The sequence below is a fragment of the Parasteatoda tepidariorum genome, chromosome 6 (genome assembly GCF_982258835.1).
Source record: "Parasteatoda tepidariorum strain Cologne lab strain chromosome 6, Ptep-v5.0, whole genome shotgun sequence".
NCBI lineage: Eukaryota > Metazoa > Arthropoda > Arachnida > Araneae > Theridiidae > Parasteatoda > Parasteatoda tepidariorum.
In genome coordinates this window covers 52,315,464-52,334,828 of record NC_141760.1, presented here as the reverse complement: position 1 = coordinate 52,334,828, position 19,365 = coordinate 52,315,464, and the positions used below count along the sequence as shown (strand labels likewise).

Sequence of the window (19,365 nt, the reverse complement as noted above, 5' to 3'; positions counted from 1 at the left end):
AACTTTTGGCAAATATTTATACAATTTTTTACACCACTTTCTTTAAAGATAGTAATTTTACAGTTGATGAGAAATTCAGTTGGATAAAGGCATGCATGTAGCACATTTACTATTCACTCAAGTGAATTTTTAAAAAATTCGAATTATGAATACATTCAATTGCAGATATATCTAGAAAACAAAAAATTTTTACAGGTAAACAAGCCTATTTAAGCTTAAAATGTTCATGGTATAATTTTTAACTAAATTACTGTGTACTGTGCTTGACCTCTAAATGCTTCAGATGGAAAATATATTTTTTAAAACTATTACAATTAATAATAACAGCAATAAAGTTTTAACAACTAAATTTATTATTGTACAACAATTTACAAAGAAAATACCAAAACCATTATTTATACAAGAAATATAATACAACTTAAAATTCCTTAAACAGTGCCAAAGGAACTGTTATGTGAATCCTTTGGATAACAATATTTGCAACTACATGCAGCAGTTTTAAATTTATAATTATACATAACAAGAAATAACTTAGTAATATTTGTTTAAATATCTTGCTAAAAAGCGTTCATACACAATGCAAAAAAATAATAATTGATATCAGTAAATAATAAGCACACAATTCGTAAATGCGGATTATGATCACAGCGTAAGAGAAATAACATTTAGGTCAGACCAAAAACACTCGTGCAAGTTATTTACACTATATTCAAGCTGTTTGCTCCCATCGCAGTGTATTTAAAATAAGGAAACTTTTACTCTAGAATGGAATGCTCTACATTTGTGGTTCCCCAATGTCAAGTGAAACCTTCAATGGTGAAAAGGAATTGCTAATGAATATAAAATTTCCAGCATTTTCTCTACATTTGATTCTTATTAATTCCTTGCTAATTTCTTAACACATCATATAAATTTTTTAAAAAATAATAAAAAGAATCAGAAATTTGGGGTGAAAGGAAAATTAACATTTGGTAAATGATAATCGGACATAAAGTTCATCTCAACTATTTTCATATTTAAGTTAGTACTGTCTACATTTTCTCATTATTAATCAGTTACGTTGAATGATAATAAGAAATTTTAGCAACATTAATTTTTCACTATTATTTTAGATTATTGTAGAGCCGCCTATTGCATAGCTTATAAATTTTATAGCCAAATCTAAAGTCATTTCACTCTTTTAAGATAGGCAGTGAATTCTCACATATAAAAACTACTATAAGCAGGATTAGGATTTGTTAATATCCTGATTAGGGAACCACAGATCTAAAATAATGCAAAAAAAAAGAAAACATTTTTAGTACAATTTCAGAAAATTTGTGCAAAGATTTTTTGAAAAAATTATCACTGTGATAACTTATTTTGCAGATTTATGATTATTAAATGGTGCATCAGAAAAATGCTAAATATTAAGGAATAATTTCCTTTTTTGGATAGAGAACAATATGTGTTCTTCAGTGCACTGCAGCATTCAGTAATAAATAAGGAGTACATTGTGTATAAAAATTTAACATTCTTCTGATGCATTCATTAAAGCCAGAGTCCTTCATTGAAGTCGAACCAAAATATAAAATCTCTTGTAGCAGATAAACATATTATTGCACTGAACTGTCAGGAGGTGGTTGACTAGGTCCCTGGGGAAAATAAATATAATAATTTAAAACACCATTGCTAGTTATTAACTATGGTCATTATTTTTAATTTTACTAACTATTCACAACTAAAATATCACTCTCAATCAATAACATACTATGTTATTTATTTTGTAAAACTTTTAAAATTACAAAATAATTTTAAATCTGCACATTCTCAATCGCAGTAATTTAAAAACGTATACAAGTATACTTTTCTAAATATTTAGACTAACCTAAAACCTTTCATTTTACATTGCTTTTGTGAGATGTTGTGAAAGTTAAATGCTTATTTCACTTAAGCTTCACACTGGCCATTGTCTAAAATCAGCGGTCTGAATAAGTACACTACATAAAAAGTAGTGAAACTACTGCAGATACTACTTTTTTTAACAAAGTGGGGGTAGTAGTATAAATATTATTTAAAAAATTCTGATTGGTATTCATGTTTACAATGTACGCCATGAGAATTACGCCTTATGACTCAGGGCAGCAAGTTTTTTCTAAATATAGTCATTACTGAAGATTTAACAATTATATAATATAGTTAAATCATGTAGTACTACCAAAAATTCACTGTAATATTTGTTTATATTAATATTTAAACTAGCCATTACAAATAATAGTTAATATATCATTTTGACCATACCTTAAAAATACCAAAAAGAATAAGTTTTTGAAGTACATAATTTCATGCATAAGTGATTTTATGCATGAGTGATTTTATGCATAAGTGATTTTAGACAATGCAGGGTTGTTTTTTTTTTTATTTTTTTTTATTTTGAGGGAGGAGCAATTTATTATGCAAAATAAAAAGGAATGGTAAAATTTAACTAGTAAAAGCTTGCTAAGTTTTGAGAGTATCTGCAGAACATTAGACATAACTCAATTGCAGAGGAAGTAAAACCTTTTTAATTCACAAATAAGTAAATTTTACCAATATATAATTAACATTAAATCTTAGTTCTTAATAGCCAATAAATATAAGGATTTTTTTACTAATTTTCAATATATGTCTAGCTTGAACAAGGATAAAAATGCATACAAAATTTTGCATTCCCAACCTGCTTCCAAAAATTCTAAAATCCACATTCTCAACTTGCTTTCACCTGAATTTTAAATAAACATTGCCTTTAAGAATATTTTTCTCAATATTTTGAAACTAAGAAAATATTTAGATATCTTACATTAAGAAAATTGCTCTATGTCACAAAAACTAAGTATAATTAATTTTAGTTAACAATTTTTAACATCTGGAAGAAAAAGGTATTTTTTTAGATATATAAGGGAATCAACTAAAATTTAATTTTAGCAGGAAAAAAAGAGAATAAGCTGTGATACTTCAAGTTTTTTAAGAGTTTTTTAAGCTGCTGTCTTTAAGTCAGTTCCAGAAGATTTTAAATTTTTGACATCACGCAACAATCTCTGACATGGAATTATCTTCACAATTTTTTTCTTTTCAAAACTTAAACTAATATTTTAGTTGCATTAATAAATAGCTTTATCCGCTGTTTTGTTTTTCTTATTTTCTTTATAATATAGTTCTTACAGTTTAGATAAATCATAAATTTTGCAGCAGTTTCTGCTTCCCCCCTTCTTCATTTGTCCTTTTTTTATTCCCTTCTTCTAAATCATTTTTATACTTGAGATGGGCATTGTTGCATAACAAAAGTAATTCCTTAGTCATAGGAACCTAAAAAAGCTTCATATCCTGCTTTTCTCAAACCTGAGACAATATTAGATCTCACAGGATAGTTGGTTAGATGTTGAAAGAGACTGAAGACTCTTAACAGATGAAATTCCATGGGACAACTTTTACTACTAAACTCAGTGGCACGACAGCCCATAGAGAGCCAAGGCCTACTGTGCCCACCTCAGTTTTCTTGACCTTGGGTTCTGGGGTGGGTGCAGGAGCAGATGTTCCGGTCAGCCGAACGCGGAACCCCCAGTGATTAGTTCCCAAGCATGCTTAGTACTCATTTATCGACCCACTGAAGGGTTGAAAGGCTGAGTCAACCTTGCCCGACCCGAGGATCGAACCCAGGACCTGTGGCACAGAAGACTTTTACTACTACCTCAATTCTTAATATTGAAATTAGCAAAAAATTCTTCATATTGAAAATTAGCACAGAATGTTTATCTATAAATGAAGTTTCAGAGACTTAAGTTTCTTCAAATTATTAGGTTTTAGATTAATCTAACAAACATCTTCATATAAAAGAGCTTTTTCCCAAATAACAATTTTTCCTCCTAGACAAATTTGGATTATTAACACATTCTAAAGGTAGCCACAATCTGGGAAATATAGTCCCAATAAATAAGACAGGAGAGCGGTGGAAATATTCTGCCAACGGAATATTCGGCAAAAGGGCCGAATATTCGTTACATCCCTAGATTAGACACTGAGCAGGTTCTTGTTTATAGAACAGAAACTTTTTTTGAAGTTTGTCCATTTCTGTACTTTAATAGATAATTATCAACACTAAGAATAATATAAAATAGTTAAAATTTAAATAACATATTACTTGATTGTTCGAAGGCTTAGAATCTCCTCGTAGAGATAAGGAAGCTGGGCGCATAAAATACAAGACTAGAGCCAACAACAACCATCCCATAGTGAACATCATCATGGTTCCATCAGTTCCTCCACTTTCAGAAATTGTTGGGCCAGGAGCTATTGAGATTAAAAAAATATATATATTAACCATATACTTCATTGACAGCTCACTGGAATTAAAAATAGAAATTGATATTAATAAAATTTTAAAAAAGGTTAACAATATTTAAAACCTAGTTGAGTCAAAAGTATTGAAGTTTCTAAATTTTGAAAGTCAAATTTATGAAACCAAAATTTAAATACTACTAGTAAAAATTAATTTAACAAAGTTCATGTGCATAAATTTTTAAAGATAATGAGCTATCTAAATAGCTTTTTGAAAAACTTGAAATGAGAAACAAAATGCCAAAACAAATACTTACGATTAGTAAAGCATTCTTCAGTGGTACAATAGCCTTGAGAGCTCCGTAGCTATAAAAAGAAAAAAAAATATTAACTTTATGTCACTAAAAAACTGAAATTACTTCCTAAAAACAATTTCAAATCATACCAGGGATATAAGACGTTGCATTGCTCCTTCATGAGAGAAAACACATTCACAGGGATCAAAATTGTCAGCCATATTGGATTTCTGCAAGAAATTCCTTTAAGTTAATTTAATAATAATTACGAGTTCACCAATAAAATTTAAGTACTAACATTAAAAAATATCACATATCTACTTCATTGCTTTTTCAAAATGAATAACCTGCACTTTACTAAAACTTTAAATTAATAGCTTGAGGCAACATAGGGAAAAGCCAAATTTTTTCCAAGGGAGAAATTTTTCATCAGACTGTTACATGGTATATTCTCCAGATAGGTCCTTATCTTCAAGCAGAAAGTCCTTAAAACTGTGACATTGCAACAAAATCGAGAAATCTATCCCTGTACTTCAAAGTACAATTCCTCCCCACAACTTTTTTAACTTAGAAATATTACCCAGCATCAACACATCTCGTGTTGAGACCAAGTCTTGTAAATAATGTTAAATGAATTTATTTAAATTAGAAGCGTCTTTTTTTTTTTTTTTTTTTGCTTATTTACTTATACTTAATTTTAAATTAAATTTTTTACATGGCATAGTGACAGCAATGACAATTCGACCACATCATTACACACCCAACCGTAAAACAAAATGACTAGTAGTTTTAAAAAAACTTAATTAGTGAATAATTTATTTTTAATAAGTACCTGCAGATACAGCAGTGCATCTAGGAGTACTTCCCAAGTTTCTGGAATTTTCGCTACATAACAGCACAAAACATTGTATTGCATACATTAAAAGTGTGGTATTTATAGTAAAAATGCTTGCTGGAACAATTTAAAAAAGTGGTGTAACATAATATTGCCTCCTTTTTAAATCGAATTACTATTTTCTTAATTATAAAATTAAGTATTTTATTTAAAACTATTTGGCTCTTAGAAATTTTATATGTGATTTTCAAATACACATCGATAAAGAATGACATTGAAAAGTAAGATAAAGCTGAGAACTGGAAAAGAAAGATCATCCATAAAATACAAATGTTCTTTGCATTTAAAAAACAAATTACGAATATTTTGTTGGGAATTTTTCCATTGAATTTAAATTTTCATAAAATCAGTTTAAAATTGAAATTTTGGTGCTCAAGTTTTTGTTTATTAAATAAATATGAATGCTTCTTTTAGTGATAGAAAATGCCACTTCAAGTTGACCACCCCTAAACTCCAATGTATTATGTAGTTACTCAAGCGTATCGTATCAATTAATTATTTAACTATACAACATTTAATAATTCTGTGTTCATTTTCATGAAAAATATGCCATAATCACATCCTTAAAAAAGTTTTATTTTAAAATTTAACTATTCTAGACAATGAATGGAAAATATAATTTTTTTAAATCTGAAATCAGACAATTTTTTCGACAACTATCATGCTAAGGTAGGAATGTAAGATTTTTTTTTTAATTTGTAGAATTTCTTTCATTTCCCTCAAACTTTCAACGACACCAAAAAAGAAAATTTAATGCAGCTTCATCATAAATAATTCACAATTTTTTATACTTTATTAAAACATGCTCCTTACATGCACACCAGTATTATTTTTTTTCTCCCTTTTTTAAATAACCTGAGTGGCTCCTAGAAAGGATATTGCTACTTATATTGCTACTTTTATTAAATGCTTAGAATTCCAGGAGTCTTACGGCATAAAGGATTAATATGACAGAGACCTATTTAGGACAGATTCTATGAGTGTTTTAATTTTCTTTAACATATTAAGTCAATAATTTCCTTAATATAAAAATGCTTTGAGTTTTGATTCTTTTCTTTTTATAATGCTTCGGATTTTATTTGGTTTTGCTCATTTATTTTTGTTCAATAGGAATTGCATAATCAATCAATAAATGCTAAACTATTTTTTCAATAAGACACTTCAAATGTTCGCAAAATTTTTCTGAACATTTAAAAAATATTTTTTATCTATATCCGCGGATAGCATTTTGCAAGATAAGGTAGCATTGTACCAAGCTTTTACGCACATTTTTACTATAAACTTAGACATACCATCGAATATAAATACTAATAAAGCAGAAGCTTATTTTCATTTAATAAGCTTTGCATAATATACAATTTTTATTTACTTCCTAATTTTGTATCCATAATACTATGTATGGACAATACCCATTTGAATATCTACTATGATTGAAAATTATTCTCTTCAGACATCTAGCTATTAATTTTTTTTTATCAATATAGAATAACAGAAGACATAATTTGAAATTAACTGCAATATTAATTATTAACTTTTAGCATTTTAAATTATGTTGGTAGCAAAAAAGATTTTGTAAACCAATTGCTTAAATTGAGGTTTTGAGAAGAAAAAAGATTCTTCTGAAAAAATTCTAACAAAAATAAACTTTTGCTTGAGTCTATTTTAAGGAATATTTTCATATCATGATCAGTGGCAAAATAATAGCAAAGTCTCAGCAACTTTCGGGCAACAGATATAAAAGAGGACATGCTCGAAATGTGCAATTGATAGCCACCATTGGAAAACCTCTATATATATATATATATATATATATATATTTTTAATTTGCAAGTTTTAAATCCACTTTGAGCCTGAGCAGTTGTAATTGGCACCACAGCACCATATGGAAAATTTTTTAACATAATAAAAGCATGATGTCAATCGATATGTTTGAGTTTCGGCATTCTGCAGACTATAACAAAATATTTATATTTCTTTATAAAATTTACATTCATAAAAGCATAATTTAGAAAACTCAAGTTCAAGTATTTGCAATACCAAAAATTATAAAAAAATCCAAATATATTCCAATTTTGACAGCAGTTATTTTGCAGAAGAAAATTAATAAATATTAGCAAAGTACAAGGAAATGGAAATCTTTAATTTAATAGAACAAGAAAAATTCAGCATAATATTATGTAATCATAAATTACAAATTTTTATTTCTAAAAAAAATTTACAAAAGAATCAATTAATTAAAACTTTATAATTAATTTATTTATTTGATATGCATTTAAACTAAGTACCATAAATTAAACACATTTATATCAAAATAAATACCTAACAGATTAATCAATGGTGTTAATTCGAATATTGATAAACATTTAAAATACCACGTAATCAGTATCGCTTTACACTTCATCTAAATAAGTAAACAATAATAAAAAGTAAATGAGTACTTATAGTCAATTGTTTATATACAGTTGGTTTATATGAATGATATTTTGTAAAAATTACGTATCGAAATGTAGCAGCTGATACAAAAACAAAAATTGCTCCACATTTTTCCCTAAAGAAAACAATAATATCACTTGTAAAAAAATGAATTAGTTCCATATGTTTCTGAGATAAGATAACATAAATAAGTTAACTTGTAATTTACTAAAATATAAAACAATAAATAAAGAATAAATATATATTTAACGTCTTAGGGAAACTTTCCTGCTGACAAGACGTCTTATATAAATTTTTAAGAAAATGTACGATTAACATAATGATAAATACTACATGTTAACATAATAGACCAAACAGATACACCTCACCTATTTATAACACCCAAAATAAAAAATATTTATAAAATCCTTGTTTAAAAAAATTTTAATACATCCACGTAATAATTTTTCAAATAATTCCAAAACATAACATAAAGTTCAGATACATACCTTTATTTAAGCCAACAAACTTGATGATAGAAATAACAGCAAACGTCAAATTGTGTTTTGAAAGAAATCCCTAATAGATTATCAAAATAAACAGAGCTAAATTTTTTTTAGCCACTAGTGTTATGACACGTACGTATCGAGAGGTTTACCTCTAGCTAGCTGATTCTTATTAATCAAACAAATGAATAAAAAAAAATCCACAAAACAAAAACTACATCTTCCGTGATGTCTGGCCTGAGTTGTCGTGTGGTGATTCGTTTCTAGACTTGAATCGCTTTCATCAATAATGTAAGTGTGATCCAATCAGAAATGAGTAAATTTTTTCGATTGCGCCATCTAGAGAGAACTGTGTCAAATAATATTCAATTTAATTCTTTTGAATAACTTTGCTACGCATTTGAATTTTGCCACATTTGTATTCATTTTATTCCTGACGGTGGTTCATTAAAATATTAGCAGATAGAAGTACCATAACAGGCATTTTTAACTTCCCCTTAATGCAAATGCATTGATCCTAAAATCCTCTAATTCAGGGGCACTAGTTCAACCCTGTACTTTATTGATCAGCGTGAAGTCCTGTCACTCAATATCTCGCTTATGCGAGGCTCTAATCCAAAGGAGAACGAAACATTTCATTTTTCTAAATGAGAACCCAACATTTTGATCCCGAACAATGATCAGACTATCCTCAGGGGGCATTGGATTTCCTCCTATACCCAGGAATTTAGCAGGATATTGCTAATGGAATTGCAGACAGAATATTGCTATCGCAGTATCCTAAAAAAAATTAAATCGGAAGTCTGTAGGTCCTCTTCTGACGTCATAGCGGGGTCCTAGCTACTGCGGCTGGCCATCCGCGAAGGTACGCAGTTGGGGACAAATATTCATTTAAGTTAAAAAAAGTATTGAAAAAAGCAACTTAATTTTGTAATACATTTCAGTATGTGTTTTTCCATTCTTATCATTTAGAATAAAATTTTTTACAGATTTTAATCTGACTAACGATGAGAAAACTTGTCACTTCAAAGTTTAGTGCAAATGTAATATCAGAGATAAAAAGCGTTGGACTCCTTCCGATAAATTTTTAAGAAAAGTGGGGTATTAAAAAAATATTTTAATGCTAAATGACACTTAATTGTATTTACAAATTACAAAACTATACGCAATTTGCTTCTTTTTCTTTATAGAACAAAAAAAGTAATCCTGTAATTTTACAACAAATTCATTTTTATGGAATAGGATATTAACTAGGTTAATTAAAAAAAAGTCTTTAGAAATAAAACATGAAATATTTAACTTGTTAGAGAAAGTTTAAAATTCCTAATAAATTTTGCTATAAATAACGCAACTAGCAACAATTTTTTTAAATTTCCGTGAAATCGAGAATAGTTCGACTTTTATAAGTCCCCTACCATGCTTCCAGTCCGACCCTGATAAAATATAACTTTATTTTTCGGTCAGAATATTAAAAAAATTTCAATACTTTACATCACAATTTTAAACGTATTCAATTTGTCGCAAGATTTCATACCCACAAAAGCTCTTTTTTAAAAAAAAAAGTTAGATTGCGCATTTATTCGTTTACGGTAAATGTTTAAATAGCTTTTCTATTATTTTCTAAGAAAAATACAGTTGTTAATTTTTTTTTAAGAATAAAGTACTACACTGCTTACCTTTTGGTCCTTTCCGTTTGCCTTTTTTTTTTTTTTTTTTTTAAACGGTATCGGTAGCAACAAAGCTTTCCTTGATTTTTAAATGTTATTTATTGATTTTATTTTGAATTAATTTGGTTGAACCAATATAGAATAATTTTTAAAAATATTCCATTCGTCTTTCTTTTAAATTAGTAAAAAGGGGAAAATATATACGAGTAATTGAATCGATCTGGAAAAAAAAAATTAAGTAAATTTACACAATGTTAGATAATAAATTTAAATAAATTTTGCGCGATTTTAGATTTTTTTTGTTTACCGAAAACTATTCATATGATGTTCTTATGCGTGTCTGAATAATAGCATTGCTTTCCAGGCGGATTCCTTTCAAAAAAAAAAAAAAAAAAAAAAAAAAAAGGATTATTTTAAATGTGGAACTGGTTGCTGATGTATGAAAATAAATACAAAAATTATTTTATAACTACTCCACGAATTTTTTCTCTGAATTTCCCTACTATATTCAGCAAAATCATGGAGTTAGCGAAATTTGAGAGGGAATTTCATTTTTCTACTTTTTAAGAAATGGTTTTTGCTTGGTTGAGAGATACAAGAAAAAATTACATTATATTACATATGTCTTAAGAATGATTCTCCAATTTAAAAGAGTTAATAGAAAAATCTGTATCAACAAACACTTTAAACTGCTGGTTAGAGAAACAATAGATTATGAAACGTATTAATTCGAAAAAACACGTTAAACAATGGCAAGTTTTATTTTTTTTTATATGCTCTTTAAAATGATGAAGTGGCAAAATGCATTCGTTTTTATACTAGTTTTTGGAAAGGTAAATGTATATATTAAATGGTATTGGTAGTAACAAAGCATTCTTTAATTTTTAAGTGTATTTTTAGTAACTATCCAAATGCATTTTCAAACCATTAGGAAATTATTCTTATTAGAAATATAATTCATTTTTATTTTCAAACCTAATTCGTTCGTATCAAGAGTATAGCAAAATCTAATAAAAGAGTATTACGTATCACTAAGTATATTTATAATAAATACCAGGCTTTTTATTAGTGATGTGATGGATGGCTCTGCCTAGAGCTCACAAGAAAGAAAAAATACAAATTTATGAAACACTATAACAATAGTTTTTTCTCTTTATTAAATAAAAAATTTACGCATTTGACACAATAGGGTGTTAAAAAATATTGTGTAAGCATATTTAAAAACAAGCAAATATTCACGTAAAAATGTCGGACTCCTTTTTTTTTTTCTTTAACTTTTACTGTAGTTATTAATTTTAGTCCAATTTTAACAAAAGTCTAATTTTAGGGATTAAATTCAAATAAAAGTCTCCTTTCGTATAGTAGAGTATTCTTTAGGTATCTTTGCATTTTCATTCAGTGGTCAGAACTTTTGACATGTAAAATTCCTTGAAGACATTTTTTTCCCCAAATTTTGTTTTTATTTAAAAATGTATTTTCTTTTTATTTACTTATTTTCTCTGATTGTCAAAAAAAAAATGGAAATGAAGGTATTTAAGTGTCCTGTGTAAGGAATGATCTCTCCCAGTCAGCAAATATAAACTTGCCTTCAGATTCCTGTGTAATATTTCAACAGCATCAATTTGGTTTCTTCAAGTCCTGAACTTAACTTTCAAAATTAACTTGAAAACCTCATAAGAGCACATTTAGAACGCATTTTGCAACACATTTTATTCAACCACGTTAAAAAATTGCAAGCTACATTTAAACTGACCTGCAATAAAATCATTTCAAGAATTGGCAAAAAATAATAGGAGTATTAAATAAAGATAATCTGTCATATTTACCCCGGAGATTCCTAAAAGATTATTACGCATAAAATCAGTGTAAATAAAATATTTTAAAAAATTTTTAGATTTTTTTATTAACTCAACTACATAACTGCAATTACTAACTAGAAATATTACTCACATTTTGTTTCATGAAATGGTTGCTTTCGAGAAACATTTTATTTTTTAAAATTATTGAATGGTTTTTTACATATCACTTGCCTAGTGGCAGAATTTTTTCGGGCTTTCTGCAACAATCTCAAGCACTAATATCTTTCTACAAGATACTTATAATAATAATAAATGCAAAAGAAGTGCTGTTTAAAAAATGAAAAAAAAAATATATATATATATATAAATATATATATATAATTTTTAATTCAATGCGTAATTTTTTTTTTAATTCTAATATTATGAGCGATATTCTCGCATTTTGTTGGGAGAAAAACCCACTAACTATTTTCTTTTTCGCATTTTGTGAATCATTATCACATAAAAAAAAATCGTGAAATCCGTAGCAGTAACTACCGAAATAAAGTTCGCCGACGGGTTACTCAAATACGTTTTTCGTTTCGAGATTCGGTTGTTGTAATAAACAATATCATCTGAAAAATATCGGATTTTAAAAACTATGTTGAAATCAATAGATATAACTGCTAAAAAAATCAATAATCATTGAGCTAAAAAGAAAATATTCAATTGTGCGATTCGAATTTCTCATATTGTCTGAAATATATTGGGACATTGAGAAACTATGTGAAAATCGATATCAATAATTGCCGAAAATACAATCGAAACGTTATGTGGATTTACGATAATCTGCGTAAATTGAGCGCGGCAAAAAGTTATTATTTATATGGGCGATTCAAATATTACGTGTAGAAATAATACATAAAAATTCAAAAAAAGTAAAAATTGCACGCAATAACTGTCGAAAATAATTATCATAACACTACATATATTTATCATGAAATCGGAGCTTTTTATGATGTTATATTTTATGATGAAATCCGAGAAGTTTCAAATGCGTGATTTAAAATTTTGATGTGCGCAATATATAATAAATATTGGATCGATTTTATTTCAACCAAATTTTTAAAAAAAATAATATACCGCATTGATTAGTTGGTTTGCTACATATCTGAATTTGCTACTAAATCCTCAATCACCGTCATATTTTATTAATATAATGTTTTTTTGAAAGAAAAAAAAAGAGCATGATTACTAGAGCGAACTATCTTTTAAACTTGCATCGATTTTTTTTTATTCTCAAATGTGTATAGAAAAATCACGAGCATTTATATCCCGTCCGATAAGCGAGAAAGGCATCTTTTAAACATAATTCTGCAGGGGGGAAAAAATTCTTCAAAAATTTAAAGAAAAGAAAGACAAAACCTTTCTGCATGAACGATGCTACGCTTTACGACAATGTAGCTGCGATTCTGAAGCCGGGGCTCGACACATGTACATTCATTTCCTCCCCCTTAAATGAAAACAATTTTTTTAATAATTAAACAAAAAATAAACATCGAAAATTTGCGTTTTTCCACTAGTATTGATATCAAAAACAGAGCTTCACTTGAAATATGAGCAGTCTAGCTAGTATGAAAATGGTCAAAATTTTGATTGATGATAAATTCTATTCAGTGATGCAAGTTCTGCTCGTAGCGGACATTAAGCGATTAAAACTCGCCATCGGGCAAGGAACTCCAATTAAAATTTAAGCAGCCTTGCTATGAGTCAAAAGAAGCACTTTTTATAAATAAAAACTCTTGCAACATTTGAACTATGAGTTCTATAGATTTATGTATAGCCTTATTCGATTCAGAGTAAAAAAACGCAAAGGAAACAATGTCTAACTTGTTTAGATAGCCAAATAAGAAGCGTAAATACGTACAAGTACATATTTGTACTTTTTGTACATAAAACACTTATAACTTCTGAACAAACAGTTCGATTGGCTCTGAATTTGTATAATTCAATTCAGATTGAAAAAAATTCACCAGAAACAATATTTTACTAACCTGTCTAGAAGAAATTCAATTCCCCTTCAAATCACTTCCATTTCCCTCAAAAAAGGGAGAAGTGTACAGAAAAAAGAAATGGATACATTAGAAAAAAGATTGGAAAGCTATGCTATGCAGTTTCAGCTATCAGTTATAATAAAATAAAGCTTTCTATGAAAAGAAAGGTCTAATTTTACAGGACTGGAATGGGTGAGTGGTAGAGAATATGATTAATGATAAATTTCCATTGGCGATTATAGCGCGGTAAACTTTTTGTAGTGATCAGGAAACGAGTGGAAATTTTATCACAATGGAACGCAGAGCTCCAGTAGAGATTTAAGGACACTATATAGTAGAAAAATAGTCAAAATTTTGATTGGTCATTGAAAAGGACGGTAAATTCTGCAGGTAGCTCTTAGGAAATAATAAAATTTTTATTGTCCTGACGAACTCCAGCAGATATTTGAGTGCTCTAGCTAATTTAGTCGGAAATTCAGTTGCAAGATTCCATCTTCAAACATGAAATTCCATTTTTGCTTCAAATTGATTCGAAATAATTTTTTATGTACTACATTAAATTACCCTCCCAAGTCCTACTAGCTGCCTCAATGTGGCGGGGGGGGGGTGGCACTGGACGGGATGGGCGATGTACGTCGGGAGTTTAAATCCTGGTAAGGCCACCCTAGGCGTGAAGGCCATCCCACTATGCCCAGCTAAAGCTAGTAGGTGAACGGAGCCAAGTCAGACTTCTACCTTCGGGTGCTCCAGGTTTTCAACCAAAAGAAGCTGTCCCCTAACACTTTTGTTACGAACTGCAACCGTAACTCCTTATGCTGTCGAACTGCAACCGTAACTCCTTACGCTGAGGTCAGATATGTGTATGTATTCAGGCGAGGAAGTCGAACTTTTTCATCATCACTGAACTTGTAGATATCATATTTCATTCATCGTCATGATTTGTTAATTAGAACAATAAAATGTTCTATTGTTATTCAAATTGGCTGTCGTCATTAGATATTTATCATTAGGTATATTGACGCCAACCCCGGACCTATATATAAAAAAGGTTGGTCGTACTGCTTATACATATAGAACATGGCAAGGTAAGAGATACCTTTCATTGATTCATTTTTGGAAGTTCGTAGTGGGACCTTCAATTAAAAGGAACAACTTCATTCCATGGACCTTTCCAAATCACCAGGATCGGATGGCACATTCATGGTGTCATGATTGATCATCTCGGTATACGTGGAAGGCAATTTCTGCTAGACATTTTTAACCACTCTTGGAGATGCGGTAGACTTCCCCGAGACTGGAAGAGAGCCTTAATAATTCCTATGCAAAAAATTGGCAAGTCTGCAAACTCCCCCGACAACTATAGGCCAATAGCTTTGACTAGTGTCTCATGCAAGCTTATGGAGAAAATGATCCTCTGCAGACTGAATTTTTTTCTTAGATTCCAAAGATCAACTCCCCCGAGCACAATATGGTTTTAGGAGGGGTCACAGCATCACTGATCAGATCCTATATTTCAGTCAAAGTATTAAAGATGCCCAAAATATGAAACCCACTAAACCTACCGTTGCTGCATTTCTGGACTTATCAAAGGCCTTTGACATAGTCTGGCTAAAGAAACTTATTGTTAAGCTTTATGAGACCTTCAACATTGGGGGCAGAGCCATCGCTTGGATCTCAGATTTTCTGCCGAACAGATTCATCAAAGTAAAATATGTTAACACCCTCTCCAACAATTTTAAACTATTCCAAGGAGTCACTCGGGGCTCAGTTTTGAGTCCTACACTTTTCTCACTGTTTCTGGGGGAACTGGAGGAGAGGCTGAATGGAGCCAGCAAGATTGGTTTATTTGATGATGATATCGTTCTATAGGATTCAGACTCGGACATTAAAAAAGCTAGAATCAAATCTCAACTTAGCACTTGCAAGAGTCCAGGATTTTGCTGCAGAACATAAACTAACATTCAATGTTTCCAAATCAGTTACAAGCTTCTTCACCACCAATAAACATATTTATAATTATCATCCCCAGATATCTCTGAGAGGTATTCCTTAAACTTATGAAAAGCACCCTAGATATTTGGGTTTTGTACTAGACCCATAATTTACTTGCAACAAACATATTGAGGCCCTGGTGGTCAAGAGCAGAAAGAGACTGAGCATCCTTAAGTACATCTCTGGCCGTGACTGGGGTGCAGACGCGACCACGCTAAGGACAACATACATCGCTCTCGTGAGACCTATATTAGAGTATGGTCAACAAATTTATTCGAGTGCGTCAGCCTCCAATCTTCGAAGACTTGATCGAGTTCAACAGAGTGCGGGACGCATATTTACAGGTTTGCGACATTCCTGCACTGGTGAAATTGTGTTATTTGAAGCAGACCTTCTGCCATTAAATATGAGAAGAGAGAATTGTCTAGTGAAATATTTTAGTAAACTACTTAGTTATGGGGCCCAGCACAGAACAGCTGACTACCTCCTACATTGGACCAATAATCAGAGACTAAGAAGAGATAGCCCTTTTTCACGTGCAATTTCCCTAAATACAGTCTACCAGGATGTCGAACAACATTCCTTTAAGACTTGCGTTGACCCTTCACGTGGGCTTCCAAGAGTACACTTTAGTCCGGATTTGGCATTAAGCACAAATAAAAATTCAGACGTTCCTGAATTGCTACAACAACTGGCTCTAGAAATAATTAACAACTCTGCGTTTATACAGACGGTAGCAGGGACGACCGGAGTAGTACTGGAAGTGGAGTCTACATCAAGAGACCTGATGGTGATATCAGCATTAAAATGAGAAACCCGGATTCTTGTTCTGTTTTCCGATAGGAGCCTCTTGCTATTGAGGCAGGACTGCACGCAATTGAAGAGGATTCGCTGCCAGACCCTATCTGGATCCTAACGGATAGTAGAAGCTCTATCCAATATTTGAGTGCATGGCCCAGAGTGAGAGATAGGGCTGGAACGGCAATCTTACAACTTCTCAGTAAACTTTCCATGAAGCGGGATATTTATTTGCAGTGGATTCCGTCCCACGTTGTTCTGTACGGGAATGAGATCGCTAACTAAACTTGGCACAAATGAACCTCTGCCGGAAAGTTTGGCACTCACATCCTCGGAAATTCACTCCATTAGAAAGCAAGGTGTCCAGCTAGTCTGGAATACTCCCCCAGTACATATCTGGTACTCTGGGGATAAGCAGGGTCGTGCTTTGACCTTCAAAGGTAATAGACTCGATCAAACCGCGTTCACTAGATTCATCAGTGGTCACATAAAGTGCATGAGGTATGAACAACAGCGAAAGATCTATCCCACCTGCAACAAATGTTTCTCCAGTGCAGCCAGCCCAGCCCACCTCCTTAGCTGTGTGGATTTTAAAAAGGAGGATTTTCTGCTCGGCCCGGTCTTGTTTTTTGACTTCCTGAGGGTGAATGGACTCATGGACCTGGTCTAGCTCCGCTAAACCAGTGGGGATGAGAAACAACAACAAATTAGTTACATCAAGGTATAGAACATGTAGACTTAAAAAAAAAAAATCTGAACTTTTGAAGTGAATTTAGTTGGAAAAAATGCATCAGACAAGTTTTGTTTTCTCTCTTCAAAATTTAAATAATTTAATCATAAGTCATCCATATGCAATTCAAAATAAATTATTTAATGCATGAACAAACATTATTAGGTTTTGGAATGCATTTACATACTATATAATACAAGTCAATAATAAACCTTTGAGAAAAATACTCATACTTCCTCGGCTAATTTCACAACAGTATTTTTTTATTTATATATTTTGATAAAGGAAAGTAAAATATATATAATATTCTCTTAGTCTAATAAATAAAAATCAAAAAGTCAAGTTCATCAAAATTATTATTGAAGTAAATATTTGCTTCATGATAGTTGCTCTAGGAATTTTTTTTCACAATATCAACCTTAGATTGTCCAAGCTGTTTTTGATAGTGTGATGCAAGATCAAGCTTTTTTGTCCTCTACAATAAGTCAAAAATATGTCGCCAATTAAATTTTAAAAAATTGAACATCAAGGTGCCCCAATGAATATGAGTCATGATGCTTCGATTAAGTTTGAAACAAACTAACATCTGTATATTATTTGGTATGTAGCATGCATTACTGTCTGCACAAGCCAAGATATGAAGTTAGCACAGTGAGGCACGCATTCAGAAAAAAAGATTTCACTTCATCAAAATGGATATATAATGTTTAACATATTGAACATACTTTGCTCCATTTTATAGCTTTCATAACCTGCTTAGACTACAACACTACACTCTGCAGCTATGTTATACATCTGAATGTCCGTTCTTTTGAACCTTTTATAAATTTATAACAAATGTACTTTCATATTGATAATTAATTTTATTAAATAATAGCCCAAAAGCAGTAAAGATATTTTTTAAATCTAATGGAATTAACTTAGTGCAACTGTAAGTGTTGCAATACTTTAGTGCAGTGTTTCCCAAACTTAAGACTTTTGTTTACCCTTTCTAAATTTTTCGTAACGCTGTGTACCACTAATAATAAAATTAATTTATTTTTACTGTAAAAAATTGCACAAAAGTTAAAAATCTCAACTGGCTGTTGACACCACTAATTATTAACTGTTAACTCTGCAAAAAATAGCCAATAGAATAATATGTCATCATAAATTTTCATGGCTAGCTTTGTTTTTAAATAAAAATATTAAATTTTAATCTTTCGCAAGATATTTCGCATAAGAACGTGTACCCCTGCTAAACTGCTCCTGTACCCCTAGGGTTACGCGTACCACACTTTGGGAAACACTGCTTTAGTGAATTATAGTTCAAATATTAGCAATAACGTGTCCAGAAATAAATAAATTTGAATAAAAATGAGTAGCATCACTTTTATTAAATTGTTATCTATGCCATTATTTTTTTTTTAATAAAAGTAAAGTAACTAGAAATGTAGATTTCTCAAAATAATTTTTTCTTTTTTAAATTTATATATACCTATAAATTTTTCTTAAAGGTAATTTTGCATTTAATGCATTGTTTTAATTTGGACTTCAAGACAATCAACTTTAAAATTAACACAAAAAAAAAAAAAAAAAAAACTAATTTTTGCAACATAATACTTCCATTTAAAAATATAAAATGCAAATTAATAACTCAATTATTTATAGATTTCATTGAGACTATTTAAAAAGTAAAGCAACTAGAAATTTAGATCTTAAAATCATTTTCTCTTTTTTATTCATTTCGTAATTTATATATATATATATTTTTTTTTCTTGAAGATAATTTTGCATTTAATGTATTGTTCTAATTTGGACTTAAAGACAGTCAACTTTAAAAATTAACAGAAAAAATAACTAATTTTTCCAACATAATACTTCCATTTAAAAATATAAATTAATAAATCAAATATTTACAGATTTCATTCAGACTACTTAAAAATTCATTGAAAATTTTAAATA

The 19,365-nt window shown here is 30.0% G+C and overlaps 1 protein-coding gene across 2 annotated transcripts; it reads right to left on the bottom strand.

Moving 5' to 3' along the window:
- Positions 1–330: 330 nt before the first annotated feature.
- On the bottom strand, positions 331–8,701 carry LOC107437779 (small integral membrane protein 14). 2 transcript variants are annotated; one of them, XM_016049882.5, is made up of 5 exons: positions 8,406–8,701; positions 4,739–4,819; positions 4,611–4,659; positions 4,157–4,305; positions 331–1,634 (listed from the first exon to the last, which is right to left on the bottom strand). In XM_016049882.5, exons 2-5 carry the CDS (start codon positions 4,808–4,810, stop codon positions 1,596–1,598), a joined length of 309 nt encoding a protein of 102 aa, XP_015905368.2. In that variant the 5' UTR covers positions 4,811–4,819; positions 8,406–8,701; the 3' UTR covers positions 331–1,595. The 2 variants fall into 2 exon arrangements, with proteins under 2 accessions (XP_015905368.2, XP_071034775.2); XM_071178674.2 differs by having other exon boundaries at positions 8,286–8,413.
- Positions 8,702–19,365: the final 10,664 nt, after the last annotated feature.

What these genes read in the sequence shown, in the direction of transcription:
- LOC107437779 (XM_016049882.5), bottom strand. Translation starts at nt 4,810, where the DNA reads ATGGCTGACAATTTTGATCCCTGTGAATGTGTTTTCTCTCATGAAGGA. An exon ending in TGCAACGTCTTATATCCCTG is followed by an intron (nt 4,660 to 4,738) that starts GTATGATTTGAA and finishes TTCTTTTTATAG; the next exon opens with CTACGGAGCTCTCAAGGCTA. An exon ending in TGAAGAATGCTTTACTAATC is followed by an intron (nt 4,306 to 4,610) that starts GTAAGTATTTGT and finishes TAATCTCAATAG; the next exon opens with CTCCTGGCCCAACAATTTCT.